The 24,904-nt window shown below is 40.1% G+C and overlaps 1 protein-coding gene across 1 annotated transcript in view; it reads left to right on the plus strand.

Annotated features, from left to right (window-relative positions):
- The window catches only part of SYNE2 (spectrin repeat containing nuclear envelope protein 2), a 295,528-nt gene that overhangs the window by 103,170 nt on the left and 167,454 nt on the right, over window positions 1–24,904 (plus strand). The window contains exons 20-32 of the mRNA XM_090270971.1: window positions 1,776–1,934; window positions 2,227–2,400; window positions 5,221–5,355; window positions 6,988–7,146; window positions 11,144–11,355; window positions 11,498–11,588; window positions 12,401–12,516; window positions 12,736–12,862; window positions 14,332–14,489; window positions 15,303–15,453; window positions 16,124–16,734; window positions 19,504–19,683; window positions 21,788–21,938. Of these exons, the coding sequence (XP_090127097.1) occupies window positions 1,776–1,934; window positions 2,227–2,400; window positions 5,221–5,355; window positions 6,988–7,146; window positions 11,144–11,355; window positions 11,498–11,588; window positions 12,401–12,516; window positions 12,736–12,862; window positions 14,332–14,489; window positions 15,303–15,453; window positions 16,124–16,734; window positions 19,504–19,683; window positions 21,788–21,938 (2,424 nt within the window). The remainder of the gene's footprint in view (window positions 1–1,775; window positions 1,935–2,226; window positions 2,401–5,220; window positions 5,356–6,987; window positions 7,147–11,143; window positions 11,356–11,497; window positions 11,589–12,400; window positions 12,517–12,735; window positions 12,863–14,331; window positions 14,490–15,302; window positions 15,454–16,123; window positions 16,735–19,503; window positions 19,684–21,787; window positions 21,939–24,904) is intronic.

The raw sequence follows: 24,904 nt of genomic DNA on the forward strand, positions 1-24,904 counted from the left end.
TGGTTTTTCTGAGTTTCAAGCTCAGTTACAAAAATTATGGAGCATGTCATAAATTATTACAACAACATGGAAAGGAACACTGAAAACAAGGAATACTTATGTAATTTTTAAAAAATCTACATTCCTGAAAAAGTATATATATAGCAGTTTGTGTTTTAATTGTTTATAAAAATTGTACTTTTTATTGCTTAAAAAATATTACATAAACTTACCTGGGTCATATGCCAGTGCTTTTTTAGTTTTACTTTTATATTTATTTATTTACTGTATCTGGAATTTATTTTCGTAAAGAAATAGTGACAAATGAGAAATTCAGTATTTTAAAAATATTTTAAAAAATAACAGTGAAAATATAAACATGCTTCTGTTATGAAGGAATTAAGTAGATCTTTATTGGGTCAAGATATATTGTAAAATAGGAAATGCAAGTTACTGAATAGTGCAGGTGATGTGATCCTTTTAGTGCTTTCTAAAACAGCTGCTTTTTATACTTTATTCTCTGGTATCTATAGAAAAATGTATGTAAGCAGGTACAAGTAACCAGCTCTGTCTTCCTTGATGTTGCATTATGCCCTCCCTGCTCTTAGCACATTTCCTGGTACATAGTACATAAAGTATTTTTTAAATAAATGTGTGAATGGTTGATTAAATGACAACTAAAGGAGGGATGGAGTAGAAGAGAAACTTTTTCTCTGTGTGCTATACTTTATATTCGTGCTCAAGATTTTTACATGTGCTTTTGGTACTTTTATAATTAAAAAGGGTAAAAAATTGAAATTATAAATGAATTTACTGATTTTAGACATTTAAATGCTGCATTAAAGTATAAAGAAGAAAATAAAAATCACTCTAATTCCTTGGCTCAAAGCTAAATGAGATACGCATTTGTACAGGTAGTATCATGCAGTATAATTTTTATTTTATCATTACTCATGCTACCTTTGAGTTGTAAATAAAAAAAATTATTTTTGCTAGTTTGTTAACTGAAAAGTGATATCTTATTATTTTAATTTGTACTTACTTGATTACATAGAAGATTCAACTATTAAATATTCATTAGCTTTTTTTTCTGTGATTTATCTGTGCTTGTATTTTTTAAGTTTTCTTTGGGATTTTAGTATTTTTCTTATTGATTTATAAGCTCTTTAAATCATGACCCATTTTTATTTGGGTGGAAAGTATTTTTACCAAGTTGTTGACTTTTAAGTTGTTTGTTATATTTTACATAGAAAAAATTTATATATAAGTAGTCATTTCTATCCCTACTCTTGTCTTAAAAGGCCCTCCACACTCAGAGAGCAGATCAACTTTTATGGATAATTTTTTTCTTGTAGTTTCATATTTTATATATAACTTTCAAATATAGCCAAAATTTATTTTTGATATGTTGTATAAAGAATGGTTCTAAAAAAATTATCTTCGAATTGTCATTTTCTCCAGCTACATTTATTGTATTCCCTTGGAACTGATTTGACTTGGAGCAACTTGTAATTATTTCTACTCTCTCAACTAATTTTCTCTCAGTTGGCATTGTATTACTTCTAGTCTTTAGTTTATTGAGTTCCTTAGTATATAAAGAATAATCTATAAAAGACTATGTTGCTCAGAATATGACTGCATAAATATAAAATCAAAGTTATATATTTTTAAATATAAATTTGCCTCATTTTGGGTTAATAATTCACACTTATGACTCTTGATGAGATTGTTAAGGTTAATGTTTAACATGTAATCAGAATTTTTATTGTGGAACTCACTTTAATTTGTTGTAACAGCATCTTATTGCCAAGGGCTCTATGTATGAAGAGCTTGTATCTAGAATGGAAGACACTCTACAAATGGATGTGCAAAGTATTGCAAGCCAGGAGTCCCTCGAACATGTTGTCACAGCTGGGCTTCAGGCAAAGATCCAAGAAGCTAAAGACAAAGTCCAGGTTTCTTTTTATATTCCCTATCCAGTGAATTTAGTCTTTAAAACGAAGCGGTCAGTGGGAGGACAAGGAAGGGGGGAGCGGTTGCCCTGTAGTTTGGAAATGTTTTGTGAAACATTATTTTTGCATTATATTTTATTTCTTTATAATTTAAAGCATATTGGAAAATATCATTATAATAAATAAGATATTCTATGTCTAGTGGGAAAATATGAGTGGCTACACAAAGAAAATACTATTAAGATGCATTTTCTAAGAAATTGGGCCAAGTGTTGAGAATTTTTTGTCTTCACAGATCAACATGGTAAAATTAGTTGCAGTGTTGAAGAACTCAACTGATGTCTCACCAGACTGGGATGTCAGGCTGAAGGTAGAAGAATCTCTGAAGGAACTTGAATCATACATTGCAAAAGCTGAGCAGTTACTTGGCCAACGAGAGAGCCAGAGTGAACTAATGTCAAAATACAAGGTGGGACTCTTTCAACTATCAAATGTAGGATATTTATTATTAGCCAATAATCTAATTTGAAATCAAGGTGTTTCCATCACTGTGATTTTACACCAAGTTATTGTACCTTTAAAATTTTTTTTCAGTTTTATACATTGTTCCCCAGAGACTCTTAAAAATAAACATTAAAATGAAGAATTTAAAAAATTCAATATACTATTATAGACCTGCTGAAAGACTCAGTGATATGGTGTAAAGAGCACAGCTTACTCTATGACATTGAGTGGAGTTTAATTTCTCTGGCTTTTTAAGTCAGTAAAATGGGCATAATAATTCTAGCCCTATCTAGCTGACAAATTTGTTGTTGAGGCTTTCAGTGAAAACAAGGCATATGAGGATATTTTCAGTAGTTAAAATTCTTCAACTGTAAAACAACATTCTTCTTATTACAATGATACGTTATTTATGGACATATGCTTATTGATAAACACCCACTAATGTTTTGTATGGAGACAGTTTCAGGTTGACTTTAATAGTTTGATAGTCAGCTTAAGATGTGTCCAGATCAGACTCACTCTTGATTAATGTGGTGTGAGGTTGTTGGGGGGATGGGAACTAAAGGTAAAACGAGATCTCTGCATTGGGCTATTGGAGCTAGTGTAATACATGTTCTTTCCTTCATTCATTTATTCAACAGTTAACAAGCTTCCTTTTTTAAAGAGATTTTATTTATTTTTAGAGACAGGAGAGGTGAGGGAGAGAAACATTCATCGGTTGCCTCTCACATGCCCCCAGCTGGTGACTTGGCCAGTTACCCGGGCATGCGCTCTAACCAGAATCGAACTGGCAACCTTTCCGGTGGCAGAACGACACCCAACCCACTGAGCTACACCAGTCAGAGCCAGTTAACACACTTCCTGAACGTTTGAAATGAGCAAGACATTTTGTGGGAGATAGAGATGAAATAAAACAATACTTCTCCTAGTGCTACTGCTACCAGTTTTTAAATATATTTTATTTATTTTTAGAGAGAGGGGAAGGGAAGGAAAAGGAAAGGGAGAGAAACATCCATGTGAGATAGAAACATCGATCAGTTGCATCTTGTTCATACCCCGACCAGGGATTGAACCCACAACCCATTCATGTCCCCTGGCCAGGAATCAAACCTTTGACCTTTTGCTTTGCAGGACAATGCCCAACCTACTGAGCCTGTCAGGGTCCTCCCAGTTTTTTTTAGGAAAGGAGCTCCCACAGGAACTTCTCCCTATGCTGGCTGTGGCCTCCTTTTCTATTTTCTTCTGGGCCTCAACTCTGTTTCGGCTTTTTAGATTGATAACCATACTGGACCCTATTATTAGCCATTTCTTATTTTTTTTAATCCTCACTTGAGGACATGCTTATTGATTTTAGAGAGAAAAAGGGAAGGAGGAGGGGGAGGGAAACATTGATGTGAGAGAGAAACATCTATTGTTTGCTTCTGGTATGTGCCCTGACCAGGAACCAAACCCACACAACCTAGGCATGTGCCCTGACTGGGAATTGAACCTGTGACCTTTAAACCTAACTGAGCCACACCAGCCAGAGCATATTATGAGCCATTTGAGCGTTGCTTTTCGCATAGTCATTTTATGCTGTTTGTACTTTGCTAGCCACCAACTTTCACCAATTCCCTTTTTTTCCCCCACTTTTACTCCCAGGTTGCTTAGAGTGCTGAGCTGACCTTAAGAGTTACTGGTTCTTTTAAATTATCACCAGGCTAGGTTTTAAGCAGCCAGATATGGTCTGCTCAGGAACGAGGGAAGGAAAAGAAAAAGTAGAAGACCATTTAGTGAAGTAGATCTGTGACTCCCAGGGACACTCTGGGTAGTAGGAGCCCCCACCAGCATATAGGGTCAGAATATCTCCTCAGGCCAAACCTCTAGCAATCCTCGGAGTTGCCTGAGAGAAGGTCCTTGGGGCTCAGCATTGTACCTTTTCTGCAGTAGACCCATAATAAACATGTAATGAGTATAAGGAAAAATTCCTATCCTCCTTAATTGCTTTCTCCCGAAGTATTACATTTGTCTTCCTGTCTCCTTATAGTTTTCTGCCTTTTTCACAGGCCCCAAACTATTTTTTCTTCTATCATTTGCTAGTTCTTATAAATTATAGCCCGTAATACTCAATAGAAGCTGGTAATTGTGGGGTAAGGAGCAGACACATTACTGACAAGGAAGTTTCCCTTCCCTATTTATCTACTGCCACTTCTTCCCTGGGATGGGCCTGCCGATGTGGTTGGTCCTGGGCAAAACTTAGATGTCCACGGTAAGGTAATGTTGCCTTCTTTCAGCATAAAATCCTTATGTGTTATACAGTGTTAAATGTTTGTTTTACTAAAACTACTATAAACTGTGTCTTATTGCAACGCTAATCTCTAATATATTGGTATACTCTTCATATTTATATTACTTAAGAAGTGTGGTTGTTGCTTGATACATAAAAGAACTTTAGAGGAAACCTTCCCAGAGGCTCATTGCCCTGCACAATAAGTCTTTTAATTACTTATCAAAGTGTTAACAAAAATTATTTTGCATATTGTAAATATGAAGTATTTGTCTGGGTCTCAGATGTATAACTATTTAAATAAGAAATATTTTGCAGGTTTTTTCAAAAGAATGCAAGGGATGCAAATGGGCTGTCAATCTCAATTTACAAAGAGAAGTCTCCCCTAAATCTTTAAACACTCTTCATAGAATCCTTTTCCTAATTCTACCTGTGAAAGATGTGCCAAAATTAGCTTAGAGGACTTGGCAGTAGAAGGAGGCTTTCATGTTCTTGTTTGCATTTCTTTTTTTTTTTTAGGAAGCAATATCAATTTTTAATACTAAAAGTCTGGCCAAGTATTTGAAAGCTGTTGATGAACTGAAAAATAATGTAAATGAAGATGAAAAGCTGTCTTTGGAAGAAAAGAGCAGAGACATTTGTGCCAAGTGGGAGGTAAGAACATGCATACATATCCGGGCTGTGTGCTGGTGCATCTGACTGTCAGCCTGTTTGTGGTCAGAGTCGTTCTTGGTCGTCGTCCTGTCAACCCTGCGTCACACAGGGCTGAGCCCTGCAGGCTGCGGTTCCCAGGGGCCACAGCAGCTGCCTTCTGCATTCAGCCAGTGACAACACTGGAGATGAGAAGGGATCGGAAGGGGGAAACCAGAGAGTCCAAAGGCTTACTGGCCCTCTCTTTCTGGGACAGTGTCTCTGGCAACTGTACCTGCCCCTGGCTGCAGGTTCCGTCGTTCCAGCCTCTGGTTGGTGACCCTTCTGCCTGAGCTCCACTGAAGCTCCCAGCCCAGTGCAGGTAGCAGCTTTCTGCTGATGCTAATCTCTGGATTGCCTTACTGTCCCCTCTCTGGTTTTCATCTCTAGTGTAATCAGCCCTAGCACGTAATTCCCTCTGAGTTAAATATTTAGTGTTTTCGGGTTTCCTGGTGGGATCCTGACTGAGACAACACTGACAACACAGACCCCGAGTTCCAGAGCAAAACAGGTGCAGGCTTTGGTGGCAGACAGACTTGGATCCAGCAGCTGTGTCCCTAGGGAAGTGGCTAAACTTCTAGAAACTTCCCTGATAAGATGGGAATAACCCCACCAACTTGACAGGACTGTTGCAAAGATTTCTGTGAAGTGCCTACCACAGAGATTGTGTTCAGTAAATGGTATTTAGTATTGAATATGGTTTTTTGGTGTGTATGTGTGCAGGTATGTATGCATATATTAAGAAGGAGAGAATAAAGTGGTATCATTGAATATCTACTGTTAAAGGTCCTCTTAAAACACATGTTAAAATAAATGTTATTTTAGTACTATTTTGTATTTACAGAATTATTAGAGATAACACAAAGAGTTCCAGTATATTCCATGTCCAGTTTTCCCTATTATTCACATCTTACATTTATACAGTACCTTTGCTACAATTAATGGACCGATATTGATACCAAGTTTATACTTTATTCCTGTTTCCACAGTTTTTCCCTAATGTGCTTTTTAATATTTTAATCTTCACCCAAGCATATGTTTATTGATTTTAGAGAGAGAAGAAGGGAGAGAGAGTGAGAGAAAGAAAGAAAAACATCACTGTGAGGGAGAAACATCAGTTGCCTCCCATATGTGCCCTGACCAGGAATTGAACACACAACCTTTTGGTGTATGGGATGATGCTCTAACCAACTGAGCCACCCAGCCAGTGCCCTAATGTGCTTTTTAATCTGTTTCAGAATACCATTCAGGATACATATTATAATATTTGGTTATTTCTGCATAGGTTCTGATGTGTGTTTTATATATATTTCTTACCAATCTACAGCTTATCTTTTTAAATCTCTTAACAGTGTCTATCCCAGCAAAAACACATTTTTTAGTTGTTAGAAAGAAAAAAAGATGTTTATGGGTCTGATATATTTTAAAACATTTTCCCCAAAGACACAAGGATGAATCAGAATTTCATAAGCTTTATTTCTGTTCTTTGTTACTACAACTATTTTTATTGTGTTTTTTTTTTTGACTATTGTGTTTTTAATGGAAACTTTTTCAATATATTTTGTTTCCATGGTTAATACATGTCTTTGTTTACAGTCTCTTCATCATGAAATATCTTTGTATATTCAACTACTAAAAGTAGACATTGAAAAAGGAAAAATTAGTGACAATATTTTAAGACTTGAAAAACAAATAAATAGAGAAAAGAAACTAATTCGCCGAGGAAAGACCAAAGGTCTCATCAAGGAGCATGAGGTAAACCACCCATTTTCCATTTGCATTTTGTCACAATCCTCTTGAGGTTTTTCTTAAAGAGTTATGTATGACCTTGGCCTAGGATTAAATCTGCTCTGAAAATGACCTCAGCCATCTCATCCCCTACAGGTTATTTCTTATGAAGTTCAAGGTCTAGCTAGAGCCTATGATTCTTGTGTTTTAGAAGTGGGAAAAATTTAACATTGAGTTAATAGTTCATGACTTCCTTGATATGTTTCAGTGACCACTGCCCTTGAGGGACTGGTTATCAACCTGTCACCTGTTGCTGAAGTACCCACAGTTGCTTTTGTTAGGACACAGTGTCCTCAGAAGTGCAGCTTTTGTGACAGATATCAAATAAGGGTAGAAACCAACTGGGCAAATCTAATGGTCTCCTTTTGATCCCCATCCTATTTGATTGCTTCTATGTATTGGGTTGGCCAAAAAGTTTGTTTTTTTCCATACGATGGCTCTAGTAGTAGTTTTGTTAGATTGTATTGTGACAGTTGTTATATCAGCATGCATTTAAAAAAGCATCAAAATTTGTGAACTTTTGTGCAGCCATTTTAATATTGAAGATGAAAGAAAATGTGCGACGTTTTAAGCGTATTATGCTTTATCATTTCAAGAAAGGTAAAAACACAACAGAAACACCAAAAAAAAAAAAGGGGGGGGAGAGAGAGAGAAAGAAAGATTGGTGCAGTATATGGAGAACGTGTTCTCATCGATCAAATGTGTCAAAAGTGGTTTGCAAAGTTTCTTGGTACTACTGATATTTCGGCCAAATAATTCTTTGCTGTGGGGCTGTCTTATGCATTGGAAGATGTTTAGTAGCACCCCTGGCCTCTACCCACTAGAAGCCAATAGTGGAAGACAGATGACATACTCAAAATATCCAAATCAATAAAGTTATTGGTGAAAATGAAGAATGTGTAGTTTATTTTACAGAAAAAAAACCGTAACGGACTTTTTGGCTAACCCAATATTCGACAGTACTGACCTCTGTTTTCATTTCTTTTAAAACTTTTTCCTGCTGTGGCTCTCCTAATGTCAGTCTCTCTTGCTTTTTCTTCTTTTTTTTTGGGGGGGGGGGTGCGCTTTTTTAGTGTACTTCACAAATTCCCCTTCTTATTATGTTATCTTAGTGTTTTTGGTTTTGTTTTGAGAGTCTCCGTTTTTGGCTAATTTCATGATGCTATAGGTGATTTTATTTAGAAAGTTACAGAGGTAGTTCTTGGCTCAGGATTCTTCACTGAAACCAAGAGCCGAGGTCCAATTTTGCTTCCAACACCACCAGTAACACTTCCAAAAGAAGGATCTGTCTTCAGACCCTCCACCACTGCCTGGCAATGACCTCACTCAAATGAAGACAAAGTTCCTTGCCCTGTGCTCAAGCCTCCCCATAAAAGCCCCACTGGCTGTATGCCTCTGTTTATCTTGGGGTGGCAGCCTGGTTCTAAGGAACATTGCAGTTTGGGGTGCAGCAGACCTGATGTGGAGCCCCGTGCATAGTGTGTGGGCAAAGGGTTTTGCAATCAAGTAGTCTGTGATGAGGTAACAGACCCACAGAGGGAAAAGACTGGCCCAGAGTCAAGAGCGAGGACACTGCCCGGGCACCTTATCTTCCTCCTACTCCACCCTGCCTCCCCAGGAGACTCGGAAATCAAACCTACATTCTACGATAAGAAAAAGCTTTTTAAAGGATGAGCAATAACGAAGCTATTAAGATAACCAGTGACTAGACAGAAAAACGAGCCCTGGCTGGTTTGGCTCAGTGGATTGAGCGTCGGCCTGTGAGCTAAGTGTCGCTGGTTCGATCTTCCAGTCAGGGCACATCAGAGAAGGAAAACTCTGACTCCAAAAAACCTCCGCTGCCTTGCGGCATACCTCTTCAGGGGAAAGGCTAAGGGAGTAAACCCCGACAGAAAATCCGGAGCCGGAGTCCCTAAGGCGGTTTGACATTGTAGTCAACACCGGCAACTCCTGCGGCGCACCTGAAGCCAAGCTGTATTGACTCCGTCTTTCCCTTGGACCCTTCAGCTGTGAAGAGAGTGGGGGTCTGCTGCATGGGCAACAGCAGACCCTCCATATCACCCTGCCCAGGCTCTGTAGCTTCAGCTTCGCTGGAGAGGACACTCCAGCGTCATCGCAAGATGTCGATTCAACACGGGAGGAGACAGATACCGTGTCACTCCCGAGTCGGACTGCACAGCCATTCTCGGCGGTGCAGATAGACTCTTAAGAAGCTACACCATCGTCTCTCGAGACGGACGGCTGCCGACGACGACGACGAGGTGATTTTATGCAGTTTGGGATGTTAGCTGCCCTTTCTCCAATGATGGCACCCAAATTTTTATCAGCAGCTAAGTCCTCTGTCCTGAGCTCCAGGTTCTGTTTCTGAGATACCACAGTGTTCTTCAGAGCCCTCGCATTCAGCCTATCCCAACACGAACCAATAACATCTTCTCTCAGACATTCCTACCTCTTATTCAGCCTGGTTAGGAGAGGCATTGCTTCCTCAGCATCTCCTTCTTTTCCTTCCCACTTAGCCTGAATGGAGTCAGTTGCCAAGTCCCATCTGTTACTCTTCAGAAGAGCTCCTTCTTTTCCTTCCTTTCCATCGGTGTTGCCGCTTCCCTGCGCCTGGGTTATTTTCTCAGCGTGATGAAGGTGGCATCCTCTTCTAAACCCGTCCCGAGTGACCCCTTTGAACTACAGATCTTGTGTCACTGGCTCGCCATTACTCCCAGGACATCTCCAGACTCCTGAGGAGGCTGGTCAAGTCCTTCACCGTCTGGCCCCAGGGCGTGCCTGTAGCATCTCCTGCGCTGAGCTCTCCGGTCACACTAGACTGCTGTCCCTTCAGAACACCTGGGCTTTTCTTCTCCTGCTGCTCCTGCTTGGAATGCCCTCTCTCCGCCTTTATCTGGAGGACTCCTCATTCTTTCCACATGAAGCTCAGATGATCCCCGCAGGCGAACTAGGCTCTCTGACTCCCTAAGGCAGGTAGTGACTCTGTCCTATGACTTATCTCACTATATGCTCATTATTCATGTATCTGCTGTAGGGGAGGAAGAAGTTTTCCTTGACCCTCTTAGGGTCCCTAGCTGGGTCTGAAAATTAAACTGACAAAGATAAACAAGAAATAAGCATACACTTCTTATTGAATTTTTACATGCACATGGGAGCATTCACAAGAGATTAAAGACCCAAAGAAGTGACCGGAGCAGGAACCTTTTATACCTTTTAGACAAAGAAACAATACATTTGTGAAGAATTGACAAAACAAAAGGGTTTGAGCTGAGGTTGATAAATGGTGAAGAAGTGGAAGGATAAATGTTAGTTTAACAAGGCTTGTTTGCAGATTCCTCTGGTGCCTTGTCTGGGCTGAGAAGTGTTTATCTCAAGTTAGAGGAGACTGTTTCCCATATTTAGGCAGAAGAGGGGGCGCTTTTTCTGCACTTACTGCTTCTTAATTGCCTCCAGCTCAAAATAATTTTCATGTCAAAGAGGCATATTTTTGGCCCTGGCTGGGTGGCTTGGTTGGTTGAGCATCCTCCTGTACACCCAGGGGTTGCTGGTTTGATTCCCGGTCAGGGCACGTACCTAGGCTGTTGGCTCGATTCCTAGTCAGGTAGGTACGTACCAGAGGCAACTGATCGATGTTTCTGTCTCACATCAGCGTTTCTCTCTCTGTCACCCTTTCTCTCTCTCTCAAATCAATAAAAACATTTCCTCAGGTGAGGATTTTTTAAAAAGACATTTTGGGGTGACACATTCTGGTTTTCTGACTCTGTAACTGGATTGTGACAAATCCCTTCAGGGCTGACTGCCCCATCTTTGCTTCTCCACTCCCTTTACCACACCAGGCACACAGTGGACAGGCTTACAACAGATTGTGTTGTTAAAGTCACGCACATCTGTTAGTGTCTAATCCTCATGGACTAATTATGTAAACTCATTTGGAACACATTTCCTGCTTTATTTCCTCAATTAGGCCTGCTTTTCTCCGGAGGGCGGTCTGTACCAGCTTGGTCACCACATGGACGTCCTGCGGGAGCTGTGTGAAGAGCTGACTTCACAGAAGAGTCAACAGGAAGTGAGGAGAGTGCTCAAAGATTCTGAGCAAAGGATAGAAAGGCTTCGGAAATCTGCTTCCGAGATTCACACGACACTGCACCGCACAGTGGGAGGCACGTCGGAAAACAAGTCAGTGCTTCATCAGAATAGCTACGTGTCAGGGAAAAAGCAAGATAAAGCCTCTTGCAAAATCCAATAATATTGAGGATTATTCTCTTTCAGGCTTCATCTTCTCGCTCTATCTCAATGTGCAATTTTGATTCCTTCCTAGGGGGACCACGAATACATCTGAGAATGGAGGAAGGAATGCCCATAGTGAGGTGCCATCTGCAACATCAGATAATCAGCCGTCGACTGCAAAGGTGATAAATGTGGATAATGTGTTTTAGAAGTAAACTCAATGAAAAAGGTCAAGTGTACAGTATCCTCTTCTCATTAATTGAGTGATAGTTTTAATTATCTGATAGTTTTCATCAGCTGGGAATTTCCACTTAAATCATGCAAGGAGGGTTGCTTTTCAAAGAATTAGAATGAAGCAAAGCTGTAGCAAACATAACTTAATTTTCTGCTGAGGATGCAGTTTTTTAAAAAAGAGACCATTTTGAATCATTATGAATACATGCAATTGTGCACACTACTCTTGAGGGCATAAGAGGTTAAGTTCAATCTGTAAAGATGCTTCAGTATCATTGAGATGAAGTAGTTCATTTATCATTTGTCTTTTTCTCATTATTACATCTTTTACTTTCTTTGGGAATTGGATTTTCATTTGAATCTTAGGTAAGTGGGCATTTACTGTCTATCACAGCCCAGAATGCTAGTCAGAAGGTGTGGGAAAAGAACAAGGTGTATTTGTTTTGAGAGGTCTGCTCTGGCATACTAGACTTCTGTCTACTTTGACTATCACTATGAGGTCGCAGTCAGCAAGAGCATTTAGAGGTCAGGAGAACACCTTTACTGTGCTGACATACCCAGTAGAAGGTGAGATTCTATAATAAATCTTCTGTATCTTGTGGAAATGCCTTTCACTGAGCTGAGAAACCTCAAGTAAATTGTATTGTCTCCTGGGGTGTAAAGAATCAATAATACGCCTTTGTATCAAAAAGTGTTTATCTATTCTAGACAACTTAGTATATTGAAGATATTATGTTTACTATTTTGTATATTTGTTTAGGCAGTAGAATCGATGAAGAATTTGAACCTGGAATCAGAGTTAAAGACTCAACAGGAAGAAAACATGGAGAAATTTGCAAAGGATGACAATGCATCTATAAATAGTTTAGTAGAGAGGTAAACTCAAACAATTGGAAAGTCCACCAAAAATCTTTCATCAATGCAAACCTGTTATATTTTAATAAGTTCTTATTATCCTTTAGTCATAATTTTTGCTTGTGGCCCAGTAACTTAAACAGAAATTCCCTGAGATTTTCTTAGGCATAACTGATAGTAATTGAAAACTTTTTTGTCTTATTTTTTAAATTAAGTAGTGTCATGTTTAATTTTTCCCAGATATGATACACACAGAGAAACGCTTGAACTGCACCTGCAAAACAACAAATTAAGGATTACTTCTGATTTCCCTAGTGATAGGGAAAGGAGTAGTGCTTGTCTGCAGGATAAATTAAAAGATCTACAGGTAATTATTGAAAATAATATTAGAGTTTATATTTTATTAGAAAAATAATACCACCCCGAGGATAGACACCACCATTTCTGTTGAGGTCCCATGTGCTAGATGTTTCTAAAGAACTTTGTTGTACTGCATTTCTAATGTCACCTGATTCCAGAAAGTGATTTGCACCCGAGTATCAAACCCAGAAAAGACTTTGATTCAGGCTCCTAATTTATTGCTTGTGGTCTAGTTTGATACTGTAGACATTGTGACTTGCAGTTTTGGATTGTGCTTAATGGGATTGTGCTTCAGATGAACTGGTCAGAACAGTGTGGTTGAAGGCAGTTTTAACCAACACTGCTTTGCTTCTAGGTTGCTCTGAAAATAACAATACATGAAAAACCAGTGACCCTAAATATTTTTCAGTTTATCATCTTAACTGAATTGTCACAATGTCTATCCAATGTCGGACAGTAAGAAAGGGGCATGCAGGGGAGGGAGTTTTCACTTTAAGTGATGGATGCTCTTCCTGGAGACCCGTCAGAGGAAGTATTGCATTTGATTCAAGAGCTAAAGAAAAAGCAGTCTAGCTAGTGGTAGGCACATCAATGTAAGCTCTTTTTTATCTTGAAGATGATCTGTGCATTGTAGTGCAACACTTGTTGCGCCCTGGGACGTGCATTAGGGTGAATCCTCACAGAAAATCCATCAGGTAGAGAAAGGGCCATGGTGGCTTCTACAATGCCCTCCCATGTTTTCTAGTTTCTGTCTTTTGTGATGCCATTTCCGGAGTTACACTCTCTATTTTCCAAATGAGTAAACAAAATTCATGTGTTAAAATCTCTTGTTCAAATGATGGATTTAGCACGTTTTCAAAGCAGTTAAGAAACTGTCCTGAGACCTTACTGGCGGGACTGAATAATGAGTTGGTTAGAAAGGCTATACTAATCCTTGGGGAAAGTGAAGAACAAATTATACTGATGGGTACACAGTAAAATTTCTTAAAAAACAAAACAAAACAAACTAAGGCTCTGAAATGGTATAGAATTTTTAGGTGTTTAATTATAAATCATAAATTAATTTTATTCACTTCTCATGTGTTAGAAATAGTTTTGGTTCATTCCAGTTTTCTTTTAGTTTAGGGAGAAACAAAGATTTATTATCTAGGGGAAATAGAATGTCTGTTCTTAAAATTGTATGTGTCTTTCTGAATTGCATTCCATGCACCTAACTTCGGGAAAAGGAGTTTGGATTTGTATGAAAGCCATATTGTTGACTTCCTTGACTTCATTTAAAGGGTCTTCTGACAGCATAGTGAATATCATCATTGTTCCCTGATAGATACTTGTAGGTGGTTGGAAGATATTTTTTAAATGTACTTTTATGTTAAACTGTGTCTCCAGTTTATGGCTGTCTTATTTTGTAAGAACAGAATAATTGTGCTGTGCCTATTAACACATAAGCTGATAAATAAATTTATGTATTTCATCTAGGTCTTAAAAAATGAAACTGATGCTTGCTGGAAAGAGTTTGAAATCACTTCGTTGCAGTTAGAAGTGCTTGAGAGTGACAGAAAGAAGCCTTTTGTAATTAAAGCAAGAAACAGATTAAAGGGCAAAGAAGAAGAGTTTCAGATGACTCTTAATACCAGGTATAATTCTGAGATCTATTGGTAACAAATTTATTCAACTTTTAAATGCCACTTTAAGCTAGGCTAGTACTGTACTAGTATGTTACTTTATTTACTTGTCACAGCTACCATAAGAGAGGCTGCCATTTTACTGACCAGCAAACTGATAAGGAGGTTAAATAACCTAACCAAGCCACACCACTGGCCAGAGACTTACGTAGAATTTAACATCTGTTGAGTTCTCAAAATCATGCTCTTTCCAAGGTCCCCTTGGGCTTGAATTTGGTCACATTGCATAACTTTTCTGGGCCTTGATTTCCCAGTTTCTAAAATGAGAGTGCTGTAATTACCCCTGTAACATAGGATGTGTATCCCCAGTACACATCCCTGTTTTACATTGGAGGAAACTAAGGCTCAGAGTCTATATGTTAACTACCGAGGGTTACACATTTCAATTTATTATTAGTAGAACCTATTCTTGGCTCTGTTTCATTTCCACTAGTAAAATAATTAGTATTTATAATGAGGTTTCTCTCTCATCAAGGCAATGTTAGATCGCATGCAGTAATTTGTATTTTGCATTTTTTTTTAAACAATTTTCCATTCAGTGTGATACCTGTTAAACTATTACAAATACTTATATAGGAAACAATTCATTCTTTGGCATTTCGGGTCGCTGGGTTTGGGTTTTAATGTGATGGTCTATACATATCATTGTATGTATTTTTATTGGATAATTATTTTCTGTTCTTGGTTAAGTAGTGGCATTAATGTGTCTTACAGAGTCCCTTTCTGCTCTGTTTTTCCCTTACATCTTGTTTATTTTTCAACCAGAATGAAGTCTTTGGAGACCGCACTGCAGATCGTGTTACCTGTGGAGAAGGAATTGCTTTTTCTCTCTGGCTCAGACCTGCCCTTTCTCCATGAAGTGGCCATTCAAGAGTTTCATCTCACTGATGCTGATGGCCTTTATCAAAACCTGAGAGTAAATATAAGTTCTCATAGTATTTTTATAGAGTAATCAATTCCTTAGAGATTTATGTATGTTTATGCATTTTTAATTATACATCAATAGTATGTATTTAGAATATAAGCTATAACAGAAATCTCTTCAATAATTTAGATTTGTTAGTTTAGATTTGTTATTTATTTCTCAACTCTTACTTCCTTTCAAATTTGGAAGTAGGTACTGTGGAGTAAATAATGAGGTATTTCCTCTGAACTCAAAATGAAGGGTTCCTTATGAATGCCTTCTCCAATGACTGAAATCTTAAATACCTGCTAGACTCATATGCTTATATTGGCATGTTCCACAGATCACTTATTCCAAACCACATCATAAGTAAAAAATATTTGTTTTATTTTTCATATTATAAATAGATGTCTGAACGGTTAACTCTCTAATTATTTTCAGCAAAGCAATAGATGTATATAATTGTTTCTTTTAGGGATTGAAACATCAGGAAGGGTATCAGATGATAAAACAGCTGGTCATCTGATCATTTGTAATTAAAATGTTGAAACTGCCTGCCTTGGTTAAACTGAGAAGCAGTTTTCTAGATTAAATCTAGTTACATAATTTTAGGTTAGTTTCTGATATGCAGTTTTACTTTTTTCTGTCTCAGCGTTTTCAGCTTTTCTTACCTTTATTTTAGGATATCCAAGATTCCATAGCAAAACAGATAGAAATATGTAACAATTTGGAGCAGTCGGGCAACTTTGCATTGGAGGAATTACACCCACTTGATCTACATGCAACACAGACTATTATACTAAGACACAGATCACAACTTGAAGAAATGAATCACAGGATCCAAACAAGTAAAGATGCCCTGCGGGCTCTGGAAGATTTTTTGGCTTCTCTGAGAACAGCTGGACTTCCTGTTGAGCTTGTTACAGACCTTCCAACCCCCGATACACAGGTGGTACCAGAAAATACTTCGATAGTAAAAAATAAAGAGGGAGAAATTCACCTGATGAAAGACAAGGCCAGACATTTGGATGAACGTTTGAAGACGCTTAATATAAGCTTTAAAGATGCTGAACAGGGTGAAGACGCTTCCTGTGAAAAACTTGTTGATGCTCTGTCCAAACGCTTATTTGAGACCCGTGGTTGTGGCAGACAGCAGGAACTCACCGAAGAAGACAAATTACTACAAACTTGCGCTCAGAAAAATAACGAACTCCTGAAAAATATTCTAGATGTGCACAATCAAATCAGTAAAATTGGTCTTAAGGATCCGACTGTTCCTGCTGTAAAACAACGGTAAGTATTGTTTCCGTCAATTTCCATCGAAGGTGACATTTTTCTGTATCTTCAAAATATCTATAGGATGACACAAATACTTCCTAGCTTTCTGTTTCTGTTCCACTCACTCTGTTCAGCCTTTGGCATTCTTTTTTATAGACTTTTCAGACAAGCTTCCTTCTTGTTGATATTGTGCTTTTATAAGATGTTATATAATTCTTTTTCTTTAAAGTTTTCATTCTCATAAACTGAGATATGGATAAAGTACATGAGTTGCTTCAAAGTCCCTTTAGTACTGTGCATTTATTATGGTATTCTCTTGATGGGGAAAGACCTGGGAAACAATACATTTGATAATAAAGAAGTAAGTGGGAGCAGATACACATGCCACACCTTGTCCCTACTCCTTCCTTTATTATTTGGGTTCATCCTTCCTCCCATCAGGAGTAGGGTGGGGACTGAGTGGGCGGGCATGGGATTGAGATAAGCCTTAGTGTTGATTCTGGAGAGTGAGCAGAATTGGGGTAAACTGAGGTCGGCAACCTTCGCTACGAGTGCTGCTATTTTCGTTCTGCCATTCAGAGTTGGCCTCCCGGTCCTGAGAATGACAATGTTTGGCAGAGTCACTTTTGTGGAGCTCCCCTCCCCTTAGTAAATATCTCCCACTTTCTGTCTCCTTCAGGTTCAGCGCTCTCCTGAGGCTCTTTAGCTGACCAAACTCTTTCCTCTGAAATTTCCCTGTGACTTCAGTCTCAATCAAACTTCCGTTCCTTCAGTGCCCCAGTTCTTAATGAGGTGTCGAACTAAATACTAATTTAGTTGTTAATTCATTGTTAATAGATTTTATCATATATTTAGAAAGGATAGGTACATAAATTAAATATTAGTTTATAAATGAAAACTATACCTTTATAAATAATAAATTGTTTTCAGTTTTAATTTAGTTGTCTACACAACAAGTATGTGGTGTGTGCCAGGTGCTATTCTAGGTACTATGGATATGACAGTTAACAAAAGAGACAGAAACTCTTGCCCCCTCATAGAACTTATTATCTAGAGGGGGGAGTAAGATATTCAGTATGTTTGATGGTGATAAAAGCAATAGAGAAAAATTAAGCAAAGAAGGACGGGGATTGCAATTTAAATATAGAGTCATTAGGGGCGGTTGTATTGAGAAGTTGACGTTTAAGTAAGTAAGATGGGATGAGAGAGCAGCCAAGTGACTACCAGCCTGAGGCTGAGGGAGCAGTGGGTACAAGGCCAGTGTGAGACTCGGCCTGGCATGCTTGAGGTGAGGCTAGGAGGTGAGAAGAGCGGCAGTGAGAGGAAGAGGAAGGAAGGGAGTCAGAGGTAATGGATGGGATGGGCTTAACTCATGAAGGGACTTGTGGGCCATCTGATTACTTTGGTTGTTACTTTGAGTGGCATTGGGAAGTCACTGGGGGGTCCTGTGCAGAGGGAAGTGATTGGGTTTTTATCGTAGCCACTTCCCTGTGGCTGATGTGTTGACTGTAGATTGTAGGAGTCAAGGGAAAATGTAGCATGTCTAGTTTGACTTACTTCAGTAATCCAGATGAAGGATGATGGTGGTGTGGGCCAGTGGTGAAATGGCAAAAAGTGTTAAGATCCTATATATATTTTGAAGGGAAAGTCTACAAGATTTGTTGACACATTGGGCATAGGATGTAACAGAAAGACTGGAGTTACCATGAACTGAGGTGAGAAAGACTAAGGTTTATCAGGCAATAAAAGAAAGATCGGGTGTGCTCAGTTTCAGAAACGATAGGTTCAAAATAATTCTTTGACTTTCATGTATGGATATCATCAATAAGACTCTTAAAAATAGGTGTTATCAGGGGTCGGGAGAAAGGTCTGGGTTAGAGGTATAGTTTGAATTACTGTCATTTTGGAATGCTGTTTAAAGCCATAAGAAGTGGAGTGAGTTTTGATAGACAAGAGAAGAGGTCAGGGTTGTACACTGGGGTGGGGAAGAGATGAGGAACAAGCCAAAGATACTGAGGAGATCAGTGTAGTGGAGGGGGAATCTAGAGAGTTCTGGGAGCGAAGCGAGAAGGCCTTTCAGCGGAGGACGTAAGCAACCATGTCAAATGCTACTGACCCGAGAACGAGGGTGAAGACTGAGAATGGAACATGGATTTAACGACGTGGTGGCTAATGGAGGTCTTGACAAGTGAGCAGTCTTTGGAGGAGCCGTAGGGAAGGAAAGCCTTATGGGAACAGATTGAAGAGAAATTGGAAAAGAGGAAGTAGAGGCAGTGAGTATCTGATAAAGACAATTTAGAATCAGGTGAATAGAGTTCATCTGTCCAGGGTTAGTTGGCACGTTAACACCCTTAGCTCAAATGACTCTTTTTCTTGATATGGGAGAGCTTTTTTTGCATATGGGGTAGAAATACAAGTTTTTCCTTCCTCCTTGGGCCCCTCTACCCTTCCTTAGGAGTCTGCGTACTCTGCTGTTTATCTCTTTTCCTCTCTACACACCATGTTCTCTTTCCCACTCATTTACATACACACACTCTCTTTTTGCTCACATGCATATACACACCCTTTACAAATGTGTTCATTGCAGAAAATTGTTACTGTTTTTGTTTTGTATATTTATTATAATAAAACACCAGTTTAGTGTTCTGGAAATGCAAAGAACCTCCTAATCTTTGTAATACCAATGTGTAAGCCTTGAAGCTGGTGTGCCCCTAAATCACCCATATTTGTATTGAGTCCAAGTGGCTAATAATGGCTATCGATCTTTTCTCTGTCATGATCAAGGAAAAAATTATTAATCAGACTGGATAAGGACCTAGATGACTATGAAAAAGAGAAGAAACACTTGCAAGATATGGCTAATTCTCTTCCTCAATTCAAAGATGGCAGAGAAAAAGCTCTGAACCAACAGTGCCAGAATACAGCACTCTTGTGGGAGAACGCAAAAGCTTTCAGCGTTGAATGGTAAGGAAAAAAAAATCCCTCCCAAATCTGAAAAATGGTCTGTAGCGTGATTAACTTTTTGAAATGTGTGTGTTTAAAATACATCCCTATGGACCTAACAGAGGAGCAAGCTGGAGTTTTACACTAGAAGCTCACTGGGTCAATGTCTGGAAACACAGACTATGGCTTGAGTGAACTTAAGAAGTTATCTAGGGAGGATAACAGAACACAGTATATTAATAACCCCACCTGCATTAGTTTTCTATTACTGCTGTAACCAATTACCACAAATTTGGTGGCTTAAAAACATCACAAACTTATATTACAGCCTGGAACTCAGAAATTCCCAAATCAAGCTTTGTTTTCTTCCTGGAGACTCCTAGAGAGAATCCTTTTCCTTGCCTTTTTTGTCTTTTGGAGGCCTCCTACTACATTCCTTGGCTTGAGTCCCTTTCTTCCTTTTTTTTCAAATTGATTTTAGAGAGAAGAGAGGAAGGGAAAGGCAAGGAGAGAGACAGAGAGAAAGAGAAACATCAGTCTGCTGCTCCACCCACTCATGTATTCATTGGTTGATTCTTGTATGTGCCCTGACTATAGATCGAACTCACAACCTTGGCACATGGGGACGATGCTCTACCCAACTGAGCTACCCAGCCTGGGCTGTTTTAAAGCCAACATTTTGGCATCTTCTAATCTCAATCTCAATTTCTCTCGCTGTCCCTCACTCCCACCCTCACCTCTGATTCTCTTGTCACATTATCTTCTCTGACTTTGACCCTCCTGTCTGTCTCCTGTAAGGACCCTTCTGATTCTATTTTACCCACTTGGATAATTCAGGATAATGTCCCATTTTAAGACCCTTAACTTAATGACATCAGCAAAGTCCCTTTTGCCATGTGAGGTAACACATTCACAGGATCCAGGGGTTAGAACCTGGACTTGGTGGTGGTCGGTGGTTGGGGGCATTATGCTTCCACATCACCCTCCTTGAATTGCAGTTGTTGCCTGGCAATTACCACCATTTTTCCCACAGAGCCTAGGCAAGGCTCAAAGGTTTTCCTAACTGTGTGACAGCCATCACCTATGAGTCCCAGTTCGCAAATCTGCTGAATCTACTCCATCCGTGCCTTCTCCTCCTTACTCTGCCTGAGGGTGAGAGTGATCCAGAGGACTGATCCCTATCCCTGTACCACCCAGGCCAAGGGTTCCAGTTAGGCTAAGAAGAGGGAGGTGCTAGGAGATTAGAGGACAGGAAGAGGGAGTTCAAGGTGTTCATAACCCCTCCCCCCCTTTTCAGCATGAGGTTTGGTAACTCCTACTGGACCTTCCTCTTTGACTCAGGGCACTTTCCCTCTTTCCCCTTGAGGCCAAGTGGCAGATCAATAAAAAGCTATTACTGTGGTTAGGCCTTGGGTGCCTCAGCTCTCTGGTGATTTCCCTTAACTCTGCTCTCTGGGGTCCTTTCACCACAGAACTCCATCTGAGTACACTTTCCTTCAGGAACCCGAGTGGATAGTAGTCAAGATAAAAACCTGTATGTAGTATTTGACCTAGTCCCCCTTCAGCTTTATAGAGGGAGGAATTGAGGTTCTGAGACCTAAAGTTGCTTATCTAAGGTCACATGACTAGTTAGCGCCCAGCCATAACTAGAAACCAGTTGTCCTAACTGCCACATTGTGGGTACTATACTGTTTAAAAAGGGCTAAATCTGCAGAGTGAGTTAGGTAGATCCAAACAACGTATGACTTGCTGAATTATCATTAAAATAATCTTCAAGAATACTTCTAGGGAGGCAGTTTTCCAAGATGTCTTTTGGTTAAGTATAAAATTGAGATGCCGATTCCTTAAAGTTATGAATGGTATGTTTCTTTCTAGAGTGTACATCTGGTGACTTAAATATTGATCGGGTGAAAATACTAATCTAGTGATGATTTACTGTCCACTTGCCAGATAAATATATGAGCCACCATACTTTGGTTAAATTGGTTAAACTATTATAAACCATGTCAGGAGAAAAAAACCTTCTATGACATATTAGTCATTATTGTAGGATAGTTAAAAAGAGAAAGAATGGTTTTGTTATTTTCAGATGTTTTGCTATTTTACACTTTTTTCCTTTTTATAGCCTTGACCAATGTGAAAGAGTTTTGGAGCTCTTAAAACAATACCAGAATTTTAAAAATGTCTTGACAACTTTGATTCAAAAAGAAGAGAATGTCATCTCACTGCAGGCTTCGTACATGGGAAGGGAGAACCTGAAGAAAAGGATAGCAGAGGTGAGTCCAGATTCCGAAGGAAACAACACGTGGCCATTTTCAAAACTTGGTTTAAAAGAAGTTACTAGTGACTCTATTTTACCAGATATGTAAGCATTTATTGAATATATCAATAGAGCTTTAAAAATATCACACCCCCCAACTTGATGTTTGTTTTTTATCCTAATCCAAGGATATGTGTATTGATTTGAGAAATTGAGAGAGAGAGAGAAACATCAGTGTGAGAGAGAAGCATCCATCGGTTGCCTCCCATTTGTGCCCCAAATGGGGATCAAACCTGCAACCTAAGTATGTGCCCTGACCAGGGATCGAGCTCACAACCTTTTGGTTATTGGGACGACACTCTAACCAACTGAGCCACCCGGCCAGGGCTGTTTGGGTTTTGGTACTGGCACTGTGGTTCTGTTTGAGTCTGGGGTCGCCCCTGCTGCTTCCCTCTGTAAGGTGGTACCAGGCTGTGTGGGTACTGATCTTCTACCTAAAAGGAACCTGAGACTTCATTGCAGCCTCAAGGGAATGAAGACAGCGGGAAAATCCTCTCTGTTATTAATGGACAAAGGAAAAATTATGTTTTTATTTAGTTGCTTTCTGCAAAGGCATGAGAGCTGATCTCCCATTTGTTCTGTCTGTGTTCATAGCCGCACCAATCACAACTCCGTATTCTAAGAGAAATAACATTTTTGGACACTAGGTGTCATTGTTTTCTGTGATTTTATGTGGTCAACAATCAGAGTGGCAGTAAGTGAGATAGTTAGAAAAGAATACACTTTACTATATTATTACTCACCAGAACATTACTTTTCCTGTTGGTTTTACGAGCCCTGTGCTAAAAGTGCTGTCAAAGTGTCAAAAGCATGTGTGAAACTTAGTCTGCTGGATTCATCTGGTTGTTAGAAAGCCATTTTATTAAACTTCCCAGTTGCTGAGAGCAACATCAGTAGAAGCTTGCGTAGACCAAGTCCTTACAGACAATTTATTCTTAATCTGGAACTCCTGTCCCCGAAGCCGAAGTGACACTCAGGGTTCAGACACATGGCCAGTGCCACAGACGAGGAATAGCCCCTGTCAGGGACCCACTTTCTCAGACTCAGAGCTTGTTTGGATACCAGCTGTTCAATATGTGACTGTGTAACTGACTTCCTATGAGACTTCATCGAGGGAGGCCACCAGGACCATGAGCAGTCAGTTGGAGTTGTTTAGATGCCACCTCTCTGGTTCCATCCCTCAGAGGCAGCTTTGGGTTTGGTGGTCTCAGAGCCAAGGAGGATTCTGTCCTCATTCCATTGGATTTAGGGAGCTGTGGTTTCCTTGGTTCTCAAGAGAATCCAACATGATCAGCTGTACAAGACCCCCCCAACCTGTGTCCCTGTTCACATAGCTACTCTTCTGCCGTGCCCCTGAGGCCCATTTCCCACCTAGTGCTCTTACTTCAGAATCAAGGCCTCTGCCTTAATCCCAGATCCGAAGTCTCTGCCTTGGGTATTGACCAGACATACCTAGACCCTCTTGCTTGCAGCTGTTCTTGGATTGTGCTGCTCCTCCTTGGTCCTCGAGTCCTACCATTGTCCTGTCAAGTGGGCTCCTGTTCCCAGCAGAAAGCTGTCTCTGTCCTGTGCGGTGAGGTGGCCAAGGAAAAGCACCCAGCAGAGTGCTCGGGACTTCCTTAGCCTCACAGTGAGTGTCAGTCATGGTCCCCCACTGCGTGTGTGGTTGTGGGGGCAGAAGAAAGGTGTGTCTACCCTCAAGGTTTTTTCGGCTGGTCTAATAATCAAACAGATATGAGACAGATTAGCAAGAGAATAATAAATTCAATACATCTGTTGGGGAACCCTGCATCCATGAGAGAGTCAGCGACCCCACATGTACTAGAGGTACAGAGATGAAAAGGAAAAACGGGCACATTAAGACATTCTGATCTAGAGATGGGGGTGAGGTACCTTGGGGACTTCAAAGGGTTATTGTAGGATGATAAGCAGAGCAGACGTTCAGTAAATAGAAGTTTACCCTGCTCTATAACCCTGGCTGTTTTGGCTCAGTGGATTGAGCGTCGGCCTGTGAGCTAAGTGTCGCTGGTTCGATCTTCCAGTCAGGGCACAGCAGAGAAGGAAAACTCTGACTCCAAAAAACCTCCGCTGCCTTGCGGCATACCTCTTCAGGGGAAAGGCTAAGGGAGTAAATAAACCCCGACAGAAAATCCGGAGCCCGAGTCCCTAAGGCGGTTTGACGTTGTAGTCAACACCGGCAACTCCTGCGGCGCACCTGAAGCCAAGCTGTATTGACTCCGTCTTTCCCTTGGACCCTTCAGCTGCGAAGAGAGGGGGGGTCTGCTGCATGGGCAACAGCAGACCCTCCATATCACCCTGCCCAGGCTCTGTAGCTTCAGCTCCACTGGAGAGGACACTCCAGCGTCATCGCAAGATGTCGATTCAACACGGGAGGAGACAGATACCGTGTCACTCCCGAGTCGGACTGCACAGCCATTCTCGGCGGTGCAGATAGACTCTTAAGAAGCTACACCATCGTCTCTCGAGACGGACGGTTGCCGACAACAACGACAACGACAACCCTGCTCTATAGATAGGTCAAAAGAGGTTATCTCTGCTAATCTTTTTTTATGGGCAAGGCTCCTAATTCAAATTCCTTTCGGTAGTTAAGGGAGGGGCAGAAATTCTTCTTGACTCCCTGGGCTCAAGTTGCCTTTAGTGCAGAACAATCAATCCACAAGGCCACAGAGGCACATCTTGGGGTGACTTGTTCTAAACCCCCATATGGCTTGTTGGCAATTCTAAATGCTCCCTTTCCTCAAGTGCTTGGACACTCCTCCCACCACACATAACTGTATCCCAAGCCCAGAACTGTAAACTGTGTACTTTCTGACCAGTAGAACTTCCTTCCATTACCTGCAGGCAGGTGGCCCCTCTCTTGGGTGAGTCTCTCTAATGGAAATCTAAATCCAGGGGCCCCTG

This window comes from Furipterus horrens, unplaced genomic scaffold (genome assembly GCF_987537825.1).
Source record: "Furipterus horrens unplaced genomic scaffold, mFurHor1.1.pri manual_scaffold_3, whole genome shotgun sequence".
Taxonomy (NCBI): domain Eukaryota; kingdom Metazoa; phylum Chordata; class Mammalia; order Chiroptera; family Furipteridae; genus Furipterus; species Furipterus horrens.